This window comes from Oryx dammah, unplaced genomic scaffold (assembly GCF_014754425.2).
Source record: "Oryx dammah isolate SB20612 unplaced genomic scaffold, SCBI_Odam_1.1 HiC_scaffold_2, whole genome shotgun sequence".
Lineage (NCBI taxonomy): Eukaryota > Metazoa > Chordata > Mammalia > Artiodactyla > Bovidae > Oryx > Oryx dammah.
This window is the reverse complement of record NW_024070186.1, coordinates 197,535,578-197,561,162: the sequence shown is the minus strand read 5'-3', so window position 1 is coordinate 197,561,162 and position 25,585 is coordinate 197,535,578. Positions and strand designations below refer to the sequence as shown.

The window sequence follows — 25,585 nt, the reverse complement described above, 5'->3', positions numbered from 1 at the left end:
TGGAGAATCCCAGGGACGGGGGAGCCTGGTGGGCTGCCGTCTATGGGGTCGCACAGAGTCGGACACAACTAAAGCGACTTAGCTGCAGCAGCAGCAACAAAGATACCTAAAAGTCCTAACTAACCCCTCATATCTGGAAGGAGTCTAGTTAAAATTAAGTCATTAAGGTGGCACTAATTCAATGCGACTGTCCTTATTAAAAGGGGAGATTTAAATGCAGAGACTGACACACACAGAGGGAAGCTAAAGTGAAGAGACATAGAGAAGACAGCGTCTATAAGGCAAGGAACTCACCCTGTCGACATCTTGATCTCCGACTTCCAGCTTCCAGGCCGAGAGACATTAAATCTCTGTTTTAAGTCGCCCAGTCTGTGGTGCTTTGTTATGGCAACCATAGGAAGCTAACACAGACGAGACAGAGGTGACATCTCTAAGTTTTGAACCCTGTTGATAAAATGACCCGTCACCTCCTGACTGACTGCAGGAATGCAACAGAACCAGGTTCTCTGCATCTCCCCGGGTGCTCCCGTCTTTGCCTGGCTGGTGCCTGCTTCCTGGAGGAAACCTTCTTCCAGAGAGTAGGATGAAGGGAAATGGAGGGTGTGCAGAGACCCCTGCTTTGAGAGATGAGCTGAGAAGGGGCTAGCTGCAGGAGTAGAAGTCTCAGTCTGGTTTTTGTTTTTCAAACAGGGCAGGCCTGGGCTTTCATGGTGGCTCCGTGGTAAAGAATCCTCCTGCCAAACCAGGAGACACCGGTTCCACCTCCGATCTGGGAAGATCCCACATGCTGCCGGGCCACTAAGCCGGTAAGCCACCACTCAGGGGCTTATAGCCCGTGTTCTAGAGTCCAGGAGCCGCAACTACTGAGCCCACCGGCTGCACCCACTGAAGTCCTCTCCCCTAGAGCCAGGGCTCCGCAGCACAAGCCACCGCAGTGAGAAGCCCACGCACGGCATTGAAGAGTAGTGCCCCCTCGACCGCGGCCAGGGAAAAGCCCTCACAGCAAGAAGATCCAGCACAGCCAAAAATAAACAAATAAATAATATGTAAATAAGATAACTTCCTGTCTCCACTCCCCCGCCTCCAGGGCCCAGCAGCAGGACCTCCCCGCCGCGTGACTGAATGAGACATGGCTTCATCAGAAGGCAACTCATTCAGAGGAACCATGAACAACTGACCGCAGAGGTCTTGGGGACAAACAGTGGAAACGGTTGCACGAAATAGGAATGCACTTACTGCCCCGTGGCACACTAAACATGGTTAGAGGCAATATGTCGTGTGTATTTTTACCCCAATTAAAAAAAAACAGAACAGTAAGAACCACGAGGGGAGTGCAGATGATGCGTCAGGCACCTCGCTCAGCACCATACATCTGAGTCTGGTTAGCTCCCTGCAGGAAGAAGTCGCGGCCCTACTCATGTACTTGGAGACAGTCACAGAGAGAGGCTCAGTCACTGGCTCGAGGCCACACAGGGCCTGGCATAAGGACGCTCTGCAGGCAGTCGCTGCTCGCAAGCGGGCCCGGGAGACAGCAGGTGCTGGCCGGGTATACCCGAGCGGCTGCAGCAGCGCGCCGGCCTCGAGCGCCCGGCCGCACAGGATTGGCTGCTGGGAAGGGGGCGGGGCTCCCGGCGGCCGGGGGCGGGGTCGCTCCGAGCCGTAAATACGGCGCCACATGGCAGGGGCTGGGGAGGCCCGGGGGCGGTGCGGAAGGCGCAGGCGCATTGCGGGGGGGGGGGGGGGCGACTCGGCCTCCCCGGCCCCTCCGCGGCCGCGACTTCTCGCGAGAGGAGGAGCAGGGGGCGGGGCCGGTGGAGGGGCGGCCTCGAGAGGCGCCGCCGGTCGCGAGGTGTTGGAGGCGCGAGCTGCGGCGCGAGGTGAGGTGACGCGAGGGGACGTGAGGGGCGCGCGAGGGGAGGCGAGCGGCGAGACGAGGGGTGCAGGGTGAGGTGAGGCGAGGGGCGCGGGACCGGGGCGGCGCCGGCGAGCCGGGGCGGGTCCTCCCCCTCAGCCGCCGGGGCAGGTCCGGCGCAGCCCCGGGCCGAGCCCCCGCGCCGTCGCTGTGTGACCTTGGCCGGGCTCTCGCCGTCGCTGAGCCCCAGGCCTGCGGGGGTGAGGGAGACCTGCCCCGGGCGCTGGAGCTCGCGGCCGGTCCGCTCCCGCCGGCGGGGCTGGTCCCCGCCCGCTTTGGCCGCCGGGCACCGACCCTGCAGGGGGCCGGCGGCGGCGGCGGCGGCCGGGGGGTCTTGGCTTCCCCCTCGGGCTGGTCGTGAGCGCGGAGCGGGAGCAGGCGCTCGGGGCTCCGGCGCGGGGCGGGGCGGCCCGGGCGCACGCGTCCCCCCACCAGCCTCTTGCAGAGGGGCCCCGCCCGATGCCCTGGGCCGCCCGAGGCCGCGGGCATTCCCCGGTCCCGCTGACCGCCGGCCTGCACTGCAGCCCTGGCCGAGGCGGGCGCGTCCTGGAAGAGCACCACTCAGATGAGCCTTTGCTCCAGAAACAGCGCGAGGAAGCCATGTATTAGTCGCGAACAGTAGGACTTACAGCTTCCACTCGGGCTCGCAGCCACCAAGACATCTCCGGCGAGCCTTTGGCTGGAGCCGAGGTTCCGTCTGGCGCGGAGCACAAGCCACAGTGTTCCTGTGATTATTGAATCATTTATTCTATGGTTCGACGCCGGAGAGACTCGCCGGGGGACCCGGGATGGATGAGAAGGTCCATCGGGGGAGAGTCGGTGCAAGCGCCTCTCTGAGGAGACTGTCCCCTAATGTGTGGGTCCAGGCAGGGGGCAGCTGAGAAGCAGCTCAGTTGGTCCTCACCTGCCCCCAAACCAGGACACAGTCCAGCCCTTCTCAGTCAACATCTGGTGTTGGGAATGTGAGACAGGGCTGGTGTCAGGGTGGAAAAGGAGATGCTAGGAAGATTTTTTTAAAACTGAAGTATGATTGGTGTAGCATTGTGTAAGTTTAAGCTGTGCAGAGTGTTGATTTGATACACTTAGATATTGCAGCACTACCACCTAAGTGTCAGCTAACACCTAGGAAATTGTTGCCTGCTGAGAATTTAGAGAGTGCCCGCATGGAAATGCATGGGTGTTTCGCTTTCTTGCCAGATGGTTTATAAGACTGGGCTGGTGTTTTCAAGCCAGCAGTGCTGTTCGCTGTCACTCAGTGTGCACCTCCTTCACCATCTGAGCAAACAGTGAGCCTCTCATCCTTTGTAAGATGCCAAGTCGGGCTAGAAGCTAGCAGGATGGTTAGCCTGACTATAATACCCTGTGATTAGCGTTGTCATCTAGGTGTTTACAAAGTGCGAAGAAAGAGGGAGCAGCTAAACTCGTTGTTAGGTGTTGCAGAAGTTTTCCATAGTGGAGGTGACATGAGTTGGGCCTTGAGAGATGAGTGAAGTTTAGGGAGAACATTCCAGGGTGTGTGTAAACGAGGAAGTGAATGGAATGTTTGAGGGGAGGGAGCAGTGCGTCCCTGTGTTGATTGGAGGATGGGGTTTGAGGATTGAAATGCAAGCTAAGGCCAGAAAGAGGTTTTTGATCGAAGGGTCTTGAATGCTTTGCCAGGGAGCTTGGACTTTATCCTCTTGGTGAGGGGTAGTCAAGGTTTGGGGTGGAATGTGAAAGGTATGTTTTAGAGAAGCAATCCTTGTGAGAACAGAGGAATCGGTCCAGGGTATCAGGAGATGGAGACTGAATTGGGTACAGTTATAGGGGGCGTGGGTCAGAACAGTGGCTGAGAAGGAAGGGAGTCGGCTTGAAAGAAGCAGGAGAGTCCGCAGTGCTGCTGCACTCTGTGGGGTGTGGTGCGAGGGAAAGGAAAAAGGCAGAAGTAGCCAGGACGTCTCACGTGGGTGCTGAGGAGGGCTGGTGCCTGAGCTAGGGAACGCTGGAGCAAATGTAGAGAAGGGAGGGGCGAAAATGCATTTGATTTTTGACTTGTGAAATTTACAGTATTTGTGGGCCATCCTGGGTGAGAAGTACTCTTGGAGAGAAAGAATGTGCCCTGGGAGGGAATCCTGGGGAATGCCAGCAGGAAAGGGGTAGATGGCAGAAGAGGAGCACGTTGGATGCTTGACAAAGGAAATGTAGCTTCCTGTCATTACTGCACAGTCACTAAGGCTAGAGAGTGGTTCTCATCCAGAAAGGCCTCAGGTTGAAGTGCCATTCCTGGGTAAGAGAAACAGGATATTGATAATATTGAAACAAATGCTGCTAGTTTGTAGTTTTTTTAAACTAACATCTTCAGTTTCCATTTTTAGATTGTTTCTCTTTTTCTTCAGAGTAGTGGCTCCTTTCACAGCACTTAGTGGGTCTGTGGCTGCAGCCAAGCTCATTGTTCACTAGTCATTTGCCAGCAGATGTGCTTAATGATAACTGACTCAGTAACTCAGCACTTCCTGTACTTAACCAAGGTGGTGGTTTCTGTAACTGCTTAGAGAACTGAATTTCAGAGAGGAATAGGAAACACTGGGTGTAGTTGAGTTGGGGAGAAGGGGTGGACTGCTGTACAGAACACAGAAGGATGAAGTGAATGGAGCCTGTGTGGCTCCCAGAATGCTGTCAGTCGGCACTTCTCCTTCCAGGCAGGAGAAAGGAAGAATCTTTGGGGAAAGTGAGTAGCCTGAGAAAGGATCTACAAATAATGACAGTAAGGTCCACAGTAAGGAGGCCCAGTTGGATCACTCACTAACGAAGCTCATAGTTAATAATAACAACTCCCTTCTAGAGTCCAAAGCTTCCGGGTTCTTTTAATCCCCTTCCCCTTAAATAGGACTGGATAACTAGGGACAAGTGATGAAACCTCTGATTGGGAAGATAGAGATCATAACATACACTTGGAAGCAGTAGAGAGTATGCCGGAAGAAAACTTGAAAAGCATACTGTCACTGAGACGCGCATGGAGATGGAAAATACTGCGTCGGTAGACAGGAACAAGACGCTCTCTTTCATGTGTACTGTTGGAGTGTAGCTGCTTTACAGCATTGTGTTTCTGCTGTTTCTACACCAAAGTGAGTCAGCCACACTTATACATATGTCCCCTCTTTCCTTGGATTTCCTTTCCATTTAGGAAAAGGTCACCACAGAGGACTGAGGATTTTCTTGTTTTAAAGGAGCATTCAGAAATCCAAAAAGATGACTCATGTGTATAAATACAGTGGAAGAAATAAAAAACTCAGTAGGTGAAGAAGAAGTTGACAGCTCAGGAAATAGAACAACAACAAAAAGAGATGGAAAATGAGAGAAAAAAGAAAATTAAATGATCAGATTAGGCAGCTTACATAATGAGAGTTTCAGCAAGAAATAAAATGGGATAAAATCATCCACAAAATTATAAGGTAAACCGTAAAACCGAAACTTCCTCCTTTGAAGGGGCCCATTGAGTGACCAGCACCACAGATAAAAATGCAGGTATCTGTCACTCACCTCGTCTGTTCAGTTCCCAGTTTGGATATTCAGAGTGTGGGGAGCAAGTTTGTATAGAGGAATACTGAATTTCTGGTAGTGACTAGTGAGAGTTTGGAAGCAAGGAGTTTATTTGAATGTGCATCCAAAGGTACGTGTTTCAGAATTTCCATGGTGAGAGTTCACATGGAGAGAGAACCATGCACGTTCTCTCCAAGGCACACTGCTGTGAAATTTCAGAACTCTGGACTAAGAAGATTGTGTTAGCTTCTAGAGAAAGTACAGAGGCCACCAACGGGTCATCACAGCATGGAGCAGAATGGCTTGGGAACCATCTACAGGAGCATTGGAAGCTAGGAGGCAAGAGAGCATTGCTTTCAAAATTCTGAAGGAAAATATTTTACCTTGAATTCTAAAATCAGGCAAAGAAGGGTAGAATAAAGATATTTTCACACTTGCTCCAAAAATTTGTCTCTCATGACTGGCACGCGTACTTTCCCAGAATAAGGTGGGGAATCTGGAAAGTCAGAACTAGAAGAGACAGAATTATCCTCAGAGGAAAGGTGAAAAGACTGCTGGGTAGGTGGAGAAGCTGGGATGCCAGCCAAGCCAGGCACTGGGCAGGGAGGGCAGGGATCTCACAACTTGAGCCTCGATGTTTCCTCAAAGGGAGTTTCGGGGAAGGTGAAAGACAAGAGTCTCTGGCGCTCTGAAGCATCTGGAGAGGAGATTTCGACAGTTGGCAGAGTTGGGGCTGTAGCAGTGATGAGTGCATAGAAAACAAAGCGAACGAAAGCAGGAGATGATTAGCAAGTTCCAGGGAAAATAAGCCGTTGTGCAGGAAAGAAAAATAATTATGGTGTACTGCAAGGCTTTGCTGTGAATAGCCTTTGCACAACGGTAATAATTTATGTAAACATTGAATATCGCTCTCATTAAAATGATGATATGCCTGTCTGGGGGAGGCGTGGAGATGAGCGTGGCATGGTTGTTTGAAGGGCTGATGGAGGAAAGAAAGACTACATTTCTGCCTGCCACTTGCCACTATTTGGCGAAGTCGGTGGATGATACCCCAGCTGAACTGTTTGGTTATCGCCCAGGGCAATTACTTAGAGGCAGGTGGTAACACCAAAAGAGACAGCTAAGAATGAGGGAGGGACTTCCCTGACAGTCCAGTGATTAAGACTCTGTGCTTCCGCTGCAGGGGTACGGGTTTGATCCCTGGCCGAGGAACTGTGATAGCACATGCCGCGTGGCCAGAAACACATACGAATGGGGGAGAAAGAGGGCGTCGGGTAACAGGAAAGCACGGCTGGGGGCTGTGTGTATAGTTAACTCTGGCGATGATGTAATCCTTTAACATACATCCTTAACGTTGATCAAAATAAAGACAAAGCAGTAAGCTTCCTGCTCTAATGAAAGAGGCCAGACGCTTGGTGTTCTGTGTGCAGCTGGACCCCTCACCAGGCTCTTTGGGGAGAGTTTACTTGTTCTTATTTCCTCTCCATTATTGTTACTGTTCTCAGTGTCCTGTCTCTTGGCTGTGGTCACATGTCAGAGACTTGGCGCTTTCTTTAGCTTTTTTCTTTTAACTTGTTAAGGAATTTTATTCATGGGGTTCTTGTGGCAAGAATACTGGAGTGGTTTGCCATTCCCTCCTCCAGTGGGTCACGTTTTGGCAGAGCTCTTCGCTATCACCTGTCCGTCTTGGGTGGACTTGCACAGCATGGCTTGTTGCTTCATTGAGTTATGCAAGCCCCTTCGCCATGACGAGGCTGTGATCCATGAATCTGAGCAAACTCCGGGAGATAGTGAAGGACAGGCAAGCCTGGCATGCTGCAGTCAACAGCCAGATAGCGCTTAGCCACTGAGAACAGGAAAAGGAGTTTAAAATATATCCAGAAGTAGAAATGATAATACTGTTAGCTCTTCTTTACTTATCACTGAGTTTCAGAAATTATGAAATCAGGGTCAGTCATGTTTATCTATTTTTGTTAGCATAAGAACTCTTTATTGAGCACCTATTGTATTCCTAGCACTATTCATGGCCTTGAGGCTACAACTGTGACAAACTTTGAAGGGTCAAGTACCTCCCTTCTAAAGTTTATATTCTAGTACAGATAGACAGTAAACAAATATACTAGTGACTAACATTCAGTTCAGTTCCTCAGTTATGTCCGACTCCTTGTGACCCCACGAACCGCAGCACACCAGGCCTCCCTGTCCATCACCAACTCCTGGAGTCCACCCAGACCCATGTCCATCGAGTCAGTGGTGCCATCCAGCCATCTCATCCTCTGTCGTCCCCTTCTCCTCCTGCCCCCAATCTTTCCCAGCATAAGGGTCTTCAGATGAGTCAGCTCTTCCCATCAGGTGGCCAAAGGATTGGAGTTTCAGCTTCAACGTCAGTCCTTCCAATGAACGCCCACGACTGATCTCCTTTAGGATGGACTGGTTGGATCTCCTTGCAGTCCAAGGGACTCTCAAGAGTCTTCTCCAACACCACAGTTCAAAAGCATCAGTTCTCCTGTGCTCAGCCTTCTTCACAGTCCAACTCTCACATCCATTCATGACCACTGGAAAAACAATAGCCTTGACTAGACAGACCTTTGTTGGCCAAAGTAATGTCTCTGCTTTTGAATATGCTGTCTAGGTTGCTCATAACTTTCCTTCCAAGGAGTAAGCGTCTTTTAATTTCATTGCTGCAGTAACTATCTGCAGTGATTTTGGAGCCCCCCAAAATAAAGTCTGACATTGTTTCCACAGTTTCCCCATCTATTTGTCATGAAGTGATGGGACCAGATGCCATGATCTTTGTTTTCTGAATGTTGAGCTTTAAGCCAACTTTTTCACTCTCCTCTTTTACTTTCATCAAGAGGCTCTTTAGTTCTTCTTCACTTTCTGCCATAAGGGTAGTGTCATCTGCATATCTGAGGTTATTGACATTTCTACCAGCAATCTTGATTCCAGCTTGTGCTTCCTCCAGTCCAGCGTTTCTCATGATGTACTCTGCATAGAAGTTAAATAAGCAGGGTGACAATATACAGCCTTGACGTACTCCTTTTCATGTTTGGAACCAGTCTGTTGTTCTATGTCCAGTTCTAACTGTTGCCTCCTGACCTGCATACAGGTTTCTCAAGAGGCAGGTCAGGTGGTCTGGTATTCCCATCTCTTTCAGAATTTTCCACAGTTTATTGTGATTCACACAGTCAAAAGCTTTGGCATAGTCAATAAAGCAGAAATAGATGTTTTTCTGGAACTCTCTTGCTTTTTCCATGATCCAGCAGATGTTGACAATTTGTTCTCTGGTTCCTCTGCCTTTTCTAAAACCAGCTTGAACATCTGGAAGTTCACGGTTCACATATTACTGAAGCCTAGCTTGGAGAATTTTGAGCATTACTTTACTAGCATGTGAGATGAGTGCAGTTGTGCAGTAGTTTGAGCATTCTTTGGCATTGCCTTTCTTTGGGATTGGAATGAAAAGTGACCTTTTCCAGTCCTGTGGCCACTGCTGAGTTTTCCAAATTTGCTGGCATATTGAGTGCAGCACTTTCACAGCATCATCTTTCAGGATTTGAAAGAGCTCCACTGGAATTCCATCACCTCCACTAGCTTTGTTCGTAGTGATGCTTTCTAAGGCCCACTTGACTTCACATTCCAGGATGTCTGGCTCTAGGTAAGTGATCACACCATCGTGATTATCTGGGTCGTGAAGATCTTTTTTGTACAGTTTTTCTGTGTATTCTTGCCACCTCTTCTTAATATCTTATGCTTCCGTTAGGTCCCTACCATTTCTGTCCTTTATCGAGCCCATCTTTGCATGAACTGTTCCCTTGGTATCTCTAGTTTTCTTGAAGAGATCTCTAGTCTTTCCCATTCTGTGGTTTTCCTCTATTTCTTTGCCTTGATCCCTGAGGAAGGCTTTCTTATCTCTCCTTGCTCTTCTTTGGAACTCTGCACTCAAATGGGTATATCTTTCCTTTTCTCCTTTGCTTTTTGCTTCCCTTCTTTTCACAGCTATTTGTAAGGCCTCCCCAGACAGCCATTTTGCTTTTTTGCATTTCTTTTCCATGGGGATGGTCTTGATCCCTGTCTCCTGTACAATGTCACGAACCTCTGTCCATAGTTCATCAGGCACTCTATCTATCAGATCTAGGCCCTTAAATCTATTTCTCACTTCTACTGTATAGTTATAAGGGATTTGATTTAGGTCATACCTGAATGGTCTAGCGGTTTTCTCCACTTTCTTCAATTTAAGTCTGATTTTGGCAGTAAGGAGTTCATGATCTGAGCCACAGTCAGCTCCTGGTCTTGTTTTTGCTGACTGTATACAGCTTCTCCATCTTTGGCTGCAAAGAATATAATCAGTCTGATTTTGGTGTTGACCATCTGGTGATGTCCATGTGTAGAGTCTTCTCCTGTGTTGTTGGAAGAGGGTGTTTGCTATGACCAGTTCTCTTGGCAGAACTCTTATTAACCTTTGCCCTGCTTCATTTGGTACTCCAAGGCCAAATTTGCCTGTTACTCCAGGTGTTTCTTGACTTCCTACTTTTGCGTTCCAGTCCCCTATAATGAAAAGGACATCTCTTTTCATTAGTATTAGTTCTAGAAGGTCTTGTAGGTCTTCATAGAACTGTTCAGCTTCTTCAGCGTTACTGGTCGGGGCATAGACTTGGATTACCGTGATATGGTTTGCCTTGGAAATGAACAGAGATCATATTTAATATTCAGTTCAGTTCAGTCGTTCAGTCATGTCTGACTCTTTGCAACCTCATGGATCGCAGCACACCAGGCCTCCGTGTCCATCACCAACTCCTGGAGTTCACTCAAACTCATGTCCATCGAGTCGGTGATGCCATCCAGCCATTGCATCCTCTGCGTCCCCTTCTCCTCCTGCCCCCAATCCCTCCCAGCATCAGGGTCTTTTACAATGAGTCAACTCTTTGCATGAGGTGGCCAAAGTATTGGAGTTTCAGCTTCAACATCAGTCCTTCCAATGAACGCCCACAACTGATCTCCTTTAGGATGGACTGGTTGGATCTCCTTGCAGTCCAAGGGACTCTCAAGAGTCTTCTCCAACACCACAGTTCAAAAGCATCAATTCTTCAGCCCTCAGCTTTCTTCACAGTCCAACTCTCACATCCATTCATGACCACTGGAAAAACCATAGCCTTGACTAGACGGATCTTTGTTGGCAAAGTAGTATCTCTGCTTTTTAATATGCTATCTAGGTTGGTCATAACTTTCCTTCCAAGAAGTAAGCATCTTTTAATTTCATATTAGGCGATGACAAATGACACAGAGAAGAAGCAGGTGTGCAATGGGCTGGCAGGGTGGGGAGTGATCAGGGAAGCCCTTGCTGATGTGATGAGGTGCCGAGGTGAGCCACAGGATTCCCGGGTGTGAGCCATCCAGGCAGTGGGAGCCTGGTTGGTGCAGGTGGTGGACAGTGAGGAGGCCACTGTGGCTCGAGTAGGGCCATTGAGAGGGAGTGAAAGGCATGTGAGTGTGGGATCCCAGTCCTGTAGGGCTTGTCATGGGCCATCGTAAGGACTGGAAATGGGAAGACATTGGACCCCAGTTATTGCGAGTTTGAGCAGAGCCATGACGTGATCTGACTTTTGGCAGAATAACCATGGCTACATTATATGAACACGAGAGCAGAGGTGGGGAGACCAGGTCAGAGGCTGTTGCAGTAACGCAGGTGAGAACTGGCTGAGAAAGGTTAGGGTCTGCGTACATTAAGAAGGTAAAGCCCTTAATCAGGTTTTTCAGCTAATCGTAGTAAAATTTATTATCTATTTTCCCTTGAAGTAATTTCTTTGAATTGACTTAGCTCTGGGAAATGAGTTATTGTTTGGATTCCAGAGTCAAATACCTTGCAACAAGTATTTGAGTCCTGTGAGGAATACAGAAGAAATAGTAGACGTGATGCCCGTCTCCCAAGAACCTGAAATCTAATTTGGGAATATGGGGCCAGAGAGCCTACTTTAATGTCCTGGCTGCTTGTGAGGCTCTCCCTGGGCTCAAGCACCAGGTGTGAAGACACCATGTCAACAGGTGGCCGTCTATGCTGTGGCCAGCTCTCTGGAAGTTACTTTATTTCAAAGGCCAAGTTTGGCTCAGTGTTGGTTCAGGTCTTCTGGGATGAATATCAACCTATGGTTCTCATCAGTGTGACCATTTATTACTTATTTTTATTTGGATACACTGTCAGATTTAGTCCTCAGGGTTAACTGAATACAAGTGAAGTAATTTTACAAGCAAATAAACCCCCAGTGCTGGTGGCATGAAGTGAAAATATACCTTTCAATAGGGGTTTTAATCCAGCACCAGAGCATCAGTCGCAGGGCTGGGCGATAGAGGGTGCAGAGGGTAAATGTTGATTTCACTAACAAACTTTCCCGATTTCTGTCGACTGCAGTGATGAGAACCATGGAGTTATTTGCCTTATATAGTGCTTGCAAAGCCGGATAAGAAGTAGATAGTTTCCTGTCTCTTTGCCAGTAGCATAAATAAATGAAATTTGAAACATTCTTGGACTTCTTAATGAAGGTCATGTCATTTGATTTAAGGCCCAGAAGTTGGTTATTTGGACAAGGAGAAGCGAATTCTCTCAGAAATAAAGGTGATAAAAATTTGAGTGCCTAGAAAAACCAACCAATTCCACATTAAATATTTCCTGAGAGTCTGGTAGAGGGTAATAGTTGAGAATGTAGGCTCTGAAATCAGTTGTCAAATGTCAACTCTGAGCAGTGGTAGCTGTTCACACTTGGGCAACTTGCCTGGCTATTTTGCCCTAATTCTACCAAAACTGTGAGGATTAAATAACTTAAGATATGCAGACCTTATATCAGCACTTTGGAAAGCATATTAGCTACTGTTGTTTTTATTATAAAGTTAATTAAAATCATACATTCTTATTTGACTGCTAATAACTGGATATTGATAGATAGCATGACTAATAATAAAAATGTTATATTAGAGAGCCACATGAAACAGAAAGATAAATAGGGCCAGTGGTATAGTCTAAAGAACATGCTTTACTATTTTACAAAACATTTAGCTGATATTTTCTTGTTTTCATCCTCTCAGTAGCTCTGGTTAGTAGAAAGACCTTGATTATTCTTGTTTTATAGGTAAAGAAGTAAAACTCAGACTTAAAGAAATATCCCAGGCCGCTCAGGAGAGACTGGCCTGGGCCTCAGAATTCTTGTCCTTTTCTTCCCAATCTCCAATGCGTGAGTAGTACGTCAGTGCTGGTGTTTGTATCCTGTATGGCAGAAGTAAGTGACAGCTGGTTAGTCGCATAGAGTTAATGCTGGAAAGTTTTAACTCTTGGAGATTGAATTAATAAGACCGCTCACATTTTTTCCCCTTGCAGTCAACTGCATTGAGGTATAATTTACATGCAATAAAATGCACGCATTTTAAGTGTAAGCTTCCATGACAGATATACCCACCTGTGTAACCACCCTTACAGACAATGGAATAGAAAACTTCCCTCACCCACGTTTGCCCCTGTCCCTTGGCGGTTGGTGATTTCTGTTACTGATTTTGCCTTTTATAAACTTGATAAGTGAAGTCGTGTGGCATGTGCTCTCTCGTGTCTGGGCTCTTTTGTTTAATGTAGTATCTGCGGGATCCGTCTGTGTTGCGTGTATGGATGTGTGAGTCAGTGGCTCATTCTTTTATCGTTGAGTGGTTTTTCTGCTAAATGACCACACCAGTTTGTTGATTCATTCACCTGTTGGTGGACCTCGGGGTTGTTTTCAGTTTGTAGTAATTTTGAATAAAGTCACAATGAACATTCTTGTACAGGTCTTTGTGTGGACAGTAATTTCATTCATAGATGGTGTCTTTGGTGTTATCTAAAAGGTATCACCATATGCAAGGTCATTTAAAGGTCTAGGAGCTTTAATCGTTTTGCATTTTACATTTAGGTCTATGATCCGTTTTGAGTTAACCTTTGTGGGGTATAAAGTCTATGTCTGGATTCTTTCTTTTTACGCGTGGATGTCCAGGTGCTCCAGCACCATCTGTTGCAGGCTGTCTTTCCCATTGTTTTGCCTTTGCTCCTTTGCTAACAGTGAGTCGACTGTATGGGGCCTGTCTCTGGGCCCCTCCTGCCCCGCTGACCTAGTTCTCTGCTCTTTGCCGGCACTACCCCATTCTGATGACTGCAGCTTTGTGGTGAGTCCTGAAGTCTCACAGCATCAGTCTCCCAGCTCTGTACCTCCCCTTCAGTATTGTGTCGGCTACTCGGGGTCTTTTGCCTCCACGCATAAACTTTAGAAAGAGTTTGTTGATGTCCACAAAGAACTTGCTGGGATTTTGGTTCGGATTAATCTGTCAGTGGAGCTGGGAAGAACTGACACCTTGACAATATTGAGTCTTTCTATCCTTAGCAGTTTGCACATGGACTATCTCTTCATTTATTTAGTTCTGCTGATGATTTCATTCATCAGAATTTTTTAGTTTTCCTCATAGAGATCTTGTACATATTAAATTTATAAGTAAGTATTTTATTTGGGGAAGGTACTAATAAATGGAATTGTGTTTTTAATTTGGAATTCCACTTGTTCATTGCTGATATATAGGAAAATGGTTAACTTTTGTGTATTAACCTTGTGCCCCACAAACTTGCTCTAATCACTTGAGCCCGTAAGATTTTATAATGGAAAAATGAACATCTAAGATTCATATATTGTATTTTGATGGTCAGTTTGATTCATCTTTAAATAGAACCCCTAAGCTTTATTCTGGAACATCTGCTGTTATGGATCTTACAGAACCTTCCAGGAAGTGAGAAATCTGCTTGATATTTTTAAATACAATCTTTTGACTTTTTGAATGTCTCAGCATTAAAAAAAAAAAAACAAAACTGGTCTGTATGCAAAAAAAGCTGATATCAATTTTTTTCATAATAACCAAAAAAGAGAACTAACTCCAAAGTTCGTCAGTTGGTAAATGGATAAACAGATAGTGGTTTATCCATATAGCAGGTACTGTTCAGCCGTGATACAAGTAACATCCTAGACAAGTCTCAAAAGCATCTTGTTAAGGGAAGGAAGCCAAATACAAGCTCTTGCTTCCTGTGTAATTCCATTTCTGTGACATTTTAGAAGAGGCGGGACTACAGGGCAGATAACAGATTGGCAGCTGCCTGGGGCTGGATGTTGGGGAGGGTGCGGGAACTTTGGGGAATGATGGGAATGTTCTGTGTCTTCAACACCGTGTTCATTTGCCCAGATTAATCAGACTGTGCAGTTTAGAAGAGTGCGTTTTATTGTGTATAAATCATACTTCAGTAAACTTAGGAAAAAAAGCAGAGGTGCTAATGTGATTTAATCAGGAAAGAACAGTCTTTTAAACAAATGGGGTGCTGGAACAGCAGGGTGTCTGTAGGGGAAAAAAGACTCTCCTCTTCTCCCTCTGGAATACTTGCACCGGGTGTTCTAGACTGGCTGAGAGTCTCTGCCTTTACCATTCCTTCCCACAACAACAGATCCATTAATTTCCACTTATTACCACTCACTGTTTAATTCTCACGGGTTTGATCATTTGTATCCATAATATGTAGTAAATACACACACACACAGACCCACAAACCCCAGTCCAGATGACAAAGTAAACATTCATATATTAGTGAGGGCTCTCCAGAGAAACAACCCCCGTGAGGGGGGTGTGTGTGTGTCTGCGTGTGTATTTATCCCAAGGATCTGCCTCCGTGAAACTCCGTATGGAGGCTGAGAAGTTCGGATCCAGGGAGCCGCTGGTGGGTTCCAGTCTGAGTCTGAAGACCTGAGAGCCAGGAGCCCAGAGGCGTGGGTCCCAGTGCTCGGTCGAGCTCCAGCTCAAAGACAGTCGGGTGGAGACAGGGAATTCTCTGCCCTTGCCCGTTCGTTCTATTCAGGCTTGCAACAAAGTGGGTGAGGCTAACCTACTCTGGCGAGGACCATCTGCTTTACTCAGCCTACCGATTCAAACTTGAATCTCATCCAGAATCACCCTCAGAGACACGCAGAGTGTGGGACCGACTGCCTGCGCAGCCAGAGCTCAGTCAGGTTGACGTGTGAAATTAGCACACACCACTGGCCCTTGCTGCGCTGTTCTGCCATTAAATTGTGGGAAATGCCCTTACACGCGGCTGATTGTGGGTCTGGCCACGTGGCCCTCGCTTTCAATGTGTTGGGGTGACACGCTCCTGAGTGTGAGGGAGGTCGGCCCTCAGCTCTGTGTCACAGACCTCCCCATCTTCCTGGACTACTGTCTGTCGTTGGCACGATGGCTCCTTCAGACCAGCAGCCGTAGGTGGGCAGCCAGCTTGCCTGGGGTGCTTGCCTCCAGGGGTGGCCACGTCTGCTCTGGCATCATACCCTGCCCTGTGTGAGCAGAAATGCTCCACAGCACCCCCTTGGGCCCAGAAAACCCAGCCACAGTGTTCTGCTTCGGTAGAAAACCAGCCCTCCAGAGATGAAACTTATAGCTCAGCTCTGCTGTTGGTTCTGTTGCTGGAGGCAAAAGCTCGACACTGACAGGAAGCATTTCCTCTGTGAAGGCTCTTCTTGGTCTGCTGCTTCAAAACGGGTGGGGCTTTTTGTTGACTGCTTTTTGAAGTCCTGGGAGATTTATGTTCAGGAATAATGCCCTTATTTTATGAACCAGAAATTACTTTATGAGGTCACTGTTGTTCCCTGACATGTTTTTGAAGCAGTCTCTGGCTCTCAGCGGGCTTCCCCAGCGGCTCAGCAAATCCTTCTGTAATGCAGGAGAGACAGGAGACGCGGGTTCGATCCCTGGGTCAGGAAGATCCCCTGGAGGAGGGCATGGCAACCCACTCCAGTATTCTTGCCAGGAGAGTCCCATGGGCAGAAGAGCCTGGCAGACTACAGTCACACAGAGTCGGACACGACTGAAGTGTCTGAGCATGCACGTCGGTTCTCAGCCTGGTTTTCCCCATCATTCTGCTCTCTCGCCCAGAGGACGGGGATGTGTTATCCCTGGGTTATCCGGCTTGAGCCGCCCAGGCTGCTGAGCCAGAAGTTCCCGGATGTCCCGCTGCCTTCTGAGGAGCCAGGCTTGCTGCCGGCAGTGCCGTGTGAGCCCCTGCTCTGTTCACGCCTCTGCTTTCTCGTCGCGGCTCCGAGACGCTGTGTTCTCGGGCTCCAAGGGTGAGTGAAGGCAGCCGAGGTCCTTCCTCCCGGAGCCCTGCTCTCACAGGCCATTCCGTGCGCGCAGCCCGTCCGGTTTCCACCACTGCTGCTCTTGTGGCTTGTTTGAGGTTAGAGATGACAACACAGAGGACCGCCCTTGTTCCCTGATGTTAAAAATGAAGCGTGGCCTCGGGCTCATGGGTCAGCGCTGCCTCTCTTGGTGTGTAGGCACGCGTCCCCGTGGTGTAGAAGGGCTGGAAGGGGCCGTGACGTGGCAAGACGCCGGGGCGAGACAAGGCTTCTGGACCAGTCTCCCCAGTGAGTGACCAGATGCAGCGTTTCCGCTGTCCCAAGGGGAAGACCTGTCCTGTTTTTGTGCAATAACCCCCAATTATAAATTTTTTAAGCTTTGGTGTTTGCTCACTAAACAGATTGCAGGTGGAGTCACCTGTGGAGCTTCTGCACAGGTTGTACAAGTAACCTGTGGCTCCCGCCGCAGGCTCCGAGGTTAGCCTCAGACAGTTCTCGACCATACTTCGGCCTTGCTTTAGTTACTGTCCGACATTTGCCTTATTCATGCAGCATTACCTCTTGGAAACTCCTCCACAAGTCGACTGTTACAGCTCTAATTCATTTTTCTTCCTCCAGTGTTTTCTTTGCGGTAAAATATGCATAGCATGAGAGCACCACCTTGGCCACGTTCAGGGGCACGGCTCAGTGGCATGAGCACGCTCACGCTCCTGCGCAGCCGTCACCACCGTCCGTCGTGAGAACTCATGTCCTCCCCCCCGACTCAGACTCTGTACCCACTGAGCACTGACTCCCCACCCCTCCCCAGCCCCTGGCACTGGCTCTTCTGCTTTCTGTCTCTATGAATCTCAGCCCTTTAGGAGCCTCATATTAGTGGAAATAACAGTATTTGTCTTTTTTGCGACTGTGATCGTGTCTTTTTCTGGCAATTATTAATAAAGAGAGTCAGAGTTTGTAAAAGATGTTGTAGACACTGGCATTTATTAATGTGCATATACTACTTCTTGGTTGAAAAATAAAGCATTTAGGTCATCAGGCCAGGTGGCTCTTTGCATTAAAAACATGCGGCTGATCTGTGCCTGGGTCCACAAGATGTGACCCTGGCTCTGCATCACCTCTGCTCTGTTTGCTGGTCTTAATATTACAAGTGAAAACTGGTCTCTTAAATCACCTGACATCTTAAGTTACTTTTTCCCTTTGCTGCTTTCTCAGCCTGTAGCAGACTTTTTTTTTTTAATATGGTTTCATCTTCATCTTTATAAACTGTTCACCCTGGCACATCCTTGAGAAGAGAAGGTCTTGAAATCTTCAGTGACATGGGTACTTGTGATCTAGTTTAAAAATAGGTTGTAAAAGTGTGTGATTATAACTATTGCCATTAAAAGGGTATTGAAAGCTATTGCAGCATTGCTTCTTCTTATTTCACTCACACCCACTCGAAGGGAGCCAGCTAAAGTTGCAGCAACAGTTGTGCAAGAGACAGCAGGATATCTCACCAGCAGTCTTGCTTCAGGATTTTTGTGGTGTGCCCATTACCTGTGTAATGTGTAATAATTACATGTTGTTGTTCAGTCGCCAAGTTGTGTCCAACTCTTTGCGACCCCATGGGCTGAAGCACGCCAGGCCCCCCTGTCCTTCACTATTTCCCAGAGCTCAGTCAAACGCCTGTCCATCGAGTCAGTGATGCCATCCAGCCATCTCATCCTCTGTCGTCCCCTCCTCCTCCCGTGCTCAGTCTTTCCCAGCATCAGGGTCTTTTCCAGTGAGTCAGTTCTTTGCATCAGGTGGCCAAAGTATTGGAGCTTCAGCTTCAGCATCAGTGCTTCTGATGAATATTCAGGGTTGATTTCCTTTAGGATTGACTGGTTGGATCTCCCTGCTGTCTAAGGGACTCTCGAGAGTCTTTTCCAGCACCGCAGTCTGCCAACGTCTTTACCGTGAGTATGTATCACTTTTCCAGTAAAAAAAAAATTAAGGGTAAACAAAAGCTGCAAAGGTGCATAGAGACTGCACTCAAATTTCTGCCTAACGGAAATGTGTTGGATGCCAGGTACATGGTCTACTGGAGACATAGACCCAGAGGGGTACACCAGGAGCTGTCCCAGAGAGCGCTCAGCCGGGACTCTCCTTTGGACTTCCCGAGATGAGCTCCGTCCCTCTGTGCCCCGACGTCCGGCTTAGCAGGCAGCCCGTTCTGGGTCCGGGCCCACGTATGGCACTGGGCACTCCTTCCGTGGGCTGGACTCAGTTTCGGGTTTTCTCTTCTGGAGTTGCCCCCTCTGCCATGCGACAGCCCTCCACAGCGCTGAAGCCCCAGCACACACGTGTCTTCCCTCCTGAGCAGCCCTGCTCCTGGTGGCCCCAGCGTCCGCCAGTGCTGTGGGGTGAAGGCTGAGCCGCGGCAGAAGCCTGCCCGGGTCTCGTGCTCCCTTAGCCTCTCACAGGGCCCGGCTCACATGTTCGTTCGGATGCTGTGGATGCAGCAGAAGGGGGTTGGGGTGGGGCAGAGGGGTCACATCACGTGGGGAAGCCGACGCCTGCCCACCAGGCCCCCCACAAAGCTCAGCTCACAGAGGGTGAAGAGGCGGAGAAGCAGCCCCTCCTGTCCAGGCTGCAGGCTGGGAGAGGACCTTAATCACTCACTTGGCCTCTGTTGTCTTCCAGCTTCCTCAGAGCGTGGCGTCCCGTCTCTACCGGAAGCCGAAGTGAAAGGGCCCAGGAAAGGCCCCTGCCTCCATGGACACGATGCCCAGGAGCCGGCTCTTCCGCCTGGGGCTGGTCTTGGGGTCCGCCTTCATGGTCCTCCTGATCATCATGTACTGGGACGACATGGGCCCCGCCCACTTCAACCTGCACACAGCCCTCTCCAGGCCGCACGCGCCAAAGCCCTTCCCCAGCCCCAATTCCGCGCCCCGGGATGTCTTCACCTCCAGCCTTGAGACTTGGGAGAGCTTCGTCAGGGAGAAGCAGGGCCCCCTTTTGGGTAAAAGGGTGGAGCAGCCCTCCCTGCCGGCCTCCAGCAAGCCTGTGCTCGGCAACCTGGAGGAGAGCGTGAGGGGCTACGACTGGTCCAGCCACGCTGCCCAGCAGAGTCCGGACCCGGACGGGCGGCAGGCCGAGCGGAGGAGCGTGCTGAGGGAGTTCTGCGCCAACGCCAGCTTCGTGTTCCCCACCAAGGAGCGCGCCTTCGACGACATCCCCAACTACGAGCTGAACCACCTCATCGTGGACGACCGGCACGGGGTCATCTACTGCTACGTGCCCAAGGTGGCCTGCACCAACTGGAAGCGGGTGATGATTGTCCTGAGCCAGAGCCTCTCGGGCCAGGGCGCGCCCTACCGCGACCCCCTGGACATCCCCCGGGAGTACGTGCACAACTCCAGCACCCACCTGACTTTCAACAAGTTCTGGCGTCGCTACGGGAAGTTCTCCAGGCACCTCATGAAGATTAAACTCAAGAAGTACACCAAGTTCCTATTTGTACGCGACCCCTTCGTCCGCCTCATCTCGGCTTTCCGCAGCAAGTTCGAGCTGGAGAATGAAGAGTTCTACCAGAAGTTCGCTGTGCCCATGCTGAAGAGGTACTCCAACCACACCAGCCTGCCCGCCTCGGTCAGCGAGGCCTTCAGCGCCGGCCTCAAGGTGTCCTTCGCGAACTTCATCCAGTACCTGCTGGACCCGTACACTGAGAAGCTGGCGCCCTTCAACGAGCACTGGCGGCAGGCGCACCGCCTCTGCCACCCCTGCCAGATCGACTACGACTTCGTGGGGAAGCTGGAGACCCTGGACCAGGATGCTGCCCAGCTGCTGCGGCTGCTCAAGGTGGACAAGCTGCTGCAGTTCCCCCCGAGCTACCGGAACAGGACTGCCAGCAGCTGGGAGGAAGGCTGGTTTGCCAAAATCCCCCTGGCCTGGAGGCAGCAGCTTTACAAACTGTACGAAGCAGATTTTGTTCTCTTCGGCTACCCCAAGCCTGAAAATCTGCTTAGAGACTGAAGGCACCGGGGGAAATCCCGAACTCCAAACGAACACGTGCTTGTGTTGTTCTTTCAACCTGAACGGAGGGCCTGAGGCACCACGACCATCTCCCAGAGGATGGAGCGCCGGCCGCCACATCTGGTTGTTTACGGCTTCGTTTTTCTCCTGGTGTGATGGGCCTCAGAGTTCCACAGTGCTCTGTTGACGAGCCCGCGGGAAACACCTGGAGCTGATCACACCCACACTCCAGTTTGTAAAATGACCTATGGTTTTGCAGTCTAGACTTACTGTTTACTCCTTCCCTGCATTCGTTGAGTACTGTGTTAATATTGTTTTTTTAAGATTAATATATTTCAGATATTTAATATGAAAATGGAGAAGGCAGTGGTGGAGTAAAAGGTGACACCTGCTCCTGCCGCCTGCTCTGTGGTTCTTCCGGTGGGGCAGCACGCTCACGAGGGGCCCCGAGCAGCGCCGTGGCCCGCGCTTGGGCTTCAGGGCCTCGATTTCAGGAAGGGAGGGTTCCTGAGGGCCTTGGGTTTAAGGTCGGGCCTTTCCGTGTGTGTGCAAGGGCAGCGCGTCCTCCAGAAGTGAAAGCTTTTTCCGTCGCCCAGTCCGACTCCTTGTGAGCTCATGGACTGTAGCCTGCCAGGCTCCTCTGTCGTGGGGTTTTCCAGGCAGGAACACTGGAGTGGGTTGCCGTTCCCTCCTCCACGGGAGCTTCCCTCCCCAGGGATCAAACCCGGGTCTCCTGCTTGGCGGGTGGGTTCTTTACCACTGAGCCAGTGGGGAAGCTCTCTGATTAGGTGGTCCATGTGAAGAGGGAAGGCTGGGGCGTCTTCTTTGGGGAATTATTTCATCATGCATTGTCCAGAGGTGGTGATGCTAATGAAGAAGACAGCTGGTTTGCACTTGTCCCTGCCTTTGCCTTGAGTACGTTAAATGAGAACCAAATGTCACCCCTCGGGCCTGCCCGAAACGATCCCACCTGGCTGTCCTGGTCACCACCCGGAGGGCGTTTGCTCACAGTGATGGCACTGTCACGCCGGCGGACCAGGATCTGCTGGGCGACTATTGTCGGTGATGGGCAAACACGGCCTGTCTTCCTGCATCTGCACTTGACGGAGTTTGAGTGTGTGAGCTGGCAGTCCTGGTGGGAGGCTGGCAGGACCATGAGTGCGTGAGCTGTGCCTGGAGAGTATAGCTTAGGTCTCCGGGCCTTCAGCACGCCCCTGCTGCAGTGGGGACTGGGCACACTTCAGCCTGGCGCAGGCTTGAGTGGGATGGCGCTGGCCTCTGAAGGGAAGAAAGCTCCCTCGGAAGGGCAGGGGCACAGTGCCAGCCCGACGGTCAGCAGTGGTGCCCGGAGCAAAGGGATCTACAGACGGGGAAGATGGAGGGTCAGCTTCAGCCGCTTCGAAAACGGAAAGAGTAAAAAAAAAAAAACGGAAAGAGTGAAGTTCACACCCCAGCCCACACACCTCCCCCCTCGCCAGTACGGCCTCCTCGTGGCCCCACGTCCCCTGCACCGCCCCTCACACTCCCTCTCCTTCCTCACCGGGAGCGGGGCCAGCGGAGACGGGAGCGGGGTCAGTGGAGACAGGAGTGGGCAGTGGAGACGGGAGCAGGGGCAGTGGAGACGGCAAGGAGGGGAAGGCGCACTCGCCCCAGACCCAGGGCACAGCAGTGTTCACTGGGCCTGTCGGAGAAGGGAAAACGGTGAAGAGAAGTCCAGCGAGGGGTTGGAGGGTGGGGAGGTGGGACTTCAGAGCGCCCCTCCTCGCAGCCCCCGCCCCGCCCACCTGGCCCCGGTGGTCACGGGCCGGCCGGGGCTTCGTGTCCCTTCCTCCAGCTCTGAGGCCAAACAGCGCCCTGGACACCAGAAGGGAAGAGCTGCGGGCTAGCAGAGACACGGGCTAAGCCGTGATTGGGGGATGGATTTTTCCACCCCAGTCGCTGGAGGACAGCAGCAGCAGGCAGCAGATGGCTGGGTGGAGAGTTTGAGAAAGGAGTGTATGAAGCGAGGGATCCAAGACTCCTCCCGAGATCTGGACGCCACCCTGTTTACAGCTCGATGAGTGTCCTTAAGGAACAAGCAAGCACTTCTGTGGGCTCAGTTCAAACGTCTGAGCTTCTTCCCAGGAAAATTCTAGCAGAAACTCTGGCTTTGACAAAACCACTCTTACTTCAAAGCCCTCTACAGAAATTGGGGGTTTAAAAACAGTCCAGATGAAAAAAAAAAAAGTCCAGATGCAACAGCTGTGCCATTTCAGTTGGTTTCCTCCCAGAGCATCTTGCTTCCAGGAGGTTTCCAGAATATTTTGGTTTCAAAACTTCGGGGCACAAATTCGAAAAGTGGATTTGAAGTGTCAGGTTTCAAAGTCGGTCGGCTTTGGAAGTGGTTTGGGTTTCTAAAAGGTTTGGTTGAAAAATGTTTGGGTTCTAAAGTCTTCCAGAAATGTTTCCCAGAGCTTGGAGTTCCCACAGCACTTTGGGAGAAGGGCTAGGGTGTGCCGTGGGGGCTGTCGTGGGGCATTGTGGGGGGAGGACCAGCCTGAGCAGGGCCGTCCTGGCCTGGGTAAGGTCTGCCACGCAGCCCGCAGTCGGGCAGGGGAAGGACCTGGGCACACCCGGTCGCCTCAGGCAGACGTGTCTTCAGAAATCCCCTCCTGTGTGTCATTTCTCCTCCAGCTGTCCCCACCGGGCACTCTGCTAGTGGGTACCGGTCTTTTTGCTGGAGGGCCCCTTTCATTCCTGACCTCGGGTGGTCTGTGGGTGTCACACTCCAAGGAGAAAGTTGCTGTGAGGCTAGACTTTCCAAGGGAGGAGGTCTAGTTTGGGAAAAGGCGTATTGATGGAAGCGCCAGGGCTTCCTGGAAGGTTCTTGTAAAGTTACGGGCTGGACCAGAATCCATAGTCATACGGATTGCTGGCCCCACTTTGCAGATGGGGAAACTGAGACCCAGCGAGGTTGTGATGCCCTGTTCCAGCCCCCCATTCCTCAGGAACACAGGTGTTGCGACCCTAACTCCCCGCTGAGCCCTACCCTTCAGCAGAGCACTTAGGAGCAGCGCCTGCCACCAGATACCTGGCCGGCCCTCCCCAACCTTGGAGGCTTCGGGGTCAGGCCCAGCCTTTGGGAAAAGCTTCCCTGAGAGGAGACACTGGCTGGAAGGAAGCAAACAGGCAGGGCCTTGGAATGGCTTGGCCCTCAGGCTGCTGACGATGGAATAGTGGGGAGTTGGCAGGAAGGACACAGCCGAGAGCCTGCCGCGGGCCCGGGGTGGAGTGATGTGGGCGACACTGTTGGCGGGGAGGCCCAGTGCAGCGGGGAGGAGAGGAAGAGCCCAGCAGAGCTGCCCCGCCCTGGTGTCAGCGCCTGTCTGCAGAGCCAGGAGAGTCTTGCCTTAAATGTGTTAGTTAACTTTGCGGCCTCTTCCCGTCCAGTGCAGCTCACACCACGTGGGCAGCAGCCAGGGAGGGCTGGGCGCCCCGCGCTCGGGGCTGCTTCCCCGTTGGCCAAGGTGGCGGGGCGCCCGGGCCGCCTGCTCTCAGCGGCCGTGAGCTCTGCCCAGAGCCAGTTCTGTGGGCCGCCTGCTCTCAGCGGCCGTGAGCTCTGCCCAGAGCCAGTTCTGATGCCCCATGAGGGCCGTTCTGAGGGCACAATCAGAAGGGCGCTGTTGTAACACCCAGGTATTTGACCAAGGACTTCTGGTGGCTCACATGATAAAGAGTCTGCCTGCGATGCAGGAGACCCAGGTTCCAGCCCCGGGTCAGGAAGATCCCTTGGAGAAGGGAATGGCTACGCACTCCCAGTATTCTTGCCTGGAGAATCCCATGGATATAGGAGCTGGGGTTCTAGTCCATGGAGTTGCAAGGAGTCAGACATGACTGCGTGACTAACACTGTCACTGTCAACCAGGCACAGAGGCTGCAGGCCACCCCCCTAAGGCCTCCTGGGAAGGGGGCGCCCTGCCACAGCTGCTGAGAAGCCAGCCAGTCCTGCCCTCTCCCAGCTGGAACTTCCAGCCTGGCTTACAGCCCCACCTGGAAAGGTAGTTACCTGACGAGGCCTGGAGACGTGCACAGGTGCCAGGTGGAGGTGAGGTGCAAGCCTTGAGTTAACCTGCTCATATGGCCTGGAGACACGGGTTTTCTGAGCTCCTCGAGGCTGCAGCCGTGGAGTTCTGAGAGGGGTCAAGGCGGCCCCACGGGTACCCCGCCGCAGCCCCGCACGCTGCCTCCCCAGGGCTCCTGGGACCCGGCCGGGCACCCTCTGCATTTGCTCTATGCTGGCCTCCAGGGGCGTGTCCGGATAAGCTGGGCCTGAATGGCAGCGGGGGGCGGCCAGCAGGGGGGCCAGGGACGCTGATTCAGCGCTCTTGGACAGGGGCACTCGTGGGTGTCCCCACCACCCCCAGGCCCTTGTGAACCTACTCCCACCACGCACAGGGCTGCCAGCGCCCCATTCTCAGCCGGCAGAGGCCAGGCCCAGGCTCCAGCACCTCCACCGGGCAAGACAGAGCCTCCTCACAGCCTCCCCTTGGCCACTCCTGACCCCTCCTGCCCTGGCCGCGGGCTTTCTCCGCAGCCCTCCCTCGTCTCTCCTCTGACAACAGCCTGTGTCCCCAAGTGGACCCTCTGTGTGCCCACAGGGAACTGCATGGGAGCACAGGGCCTGTTTTGCTGGACTCTCCTTGGCGGCTGTTCCCCTACCTCCCGAATTTGGCTTGTCGAGTACATAAACACTTCTAACATCTGTGCAGGTGAAGGAATTGGCACCAGAAAACGTTTGAGTGGGAGGAGATCTTGGGGTCATCCCAAACCCACCGTCTGCAGTCTCCCTAGCAGATTGGGTCAGCTCTGCCTTGCTCACCTGCCATGGCAGGAGGCTCACTACCTCACCGCCCCTGGTGGCTGGATAACCTCTTCCTAACTCTGTGTCCAGCCTGCGTCTCTCTAACTTGGAAGCCACACAAACCTGTGGCCTCTTCCTCATTAGATGGGTTAG

At 51.3% G+C, this 25,585-nt stretch overlaps 1 protein-coding gene across 4 annotated transcripts; it reads left to right on the top strand.

The window, feature by feature from the left end:
* Nucleotides 1–1,804: 1,804 nt before the first annotated feature.
* CHST12 (carbohydrate sulfotransferase 12) lies at nt 1,805–20,984 on the top strand. Of its 4 annotated transcripts, none has more exons than XM_040267325.1 (3): nt 1,805–1,877; nt 18,453–18,533; nt 19,261–20,984. In XM_040267325.1, the coding sequence occupies exon 3, from the start codon at nt 19,333–19,335 to the stop codon at nt 20,590–20,592; it is 1,260 nt and encodes a 419-aa protein (XP_040123259.1). In that variant the 5' UTR covers nt 1,805–1,877; nt 18,453–18,533; nt 19,261–19,332; the 3' UTR covers nt 20,593–20,984. The 4 variants fall into 4 exon arrangements, with proteins under 4 accessions (XP_040123259.1, XP_040123256.1, XP_040123238.1 ...); XM_040267322.1 differs by having other exon boundaries at nt 18,453–18,537; XM_040267304.1 differs by having other exon boundaries at nt 18,453–20,984.
* Nucleotides 20,985–25,585: the final 4,601 nt, after the last annotated feature.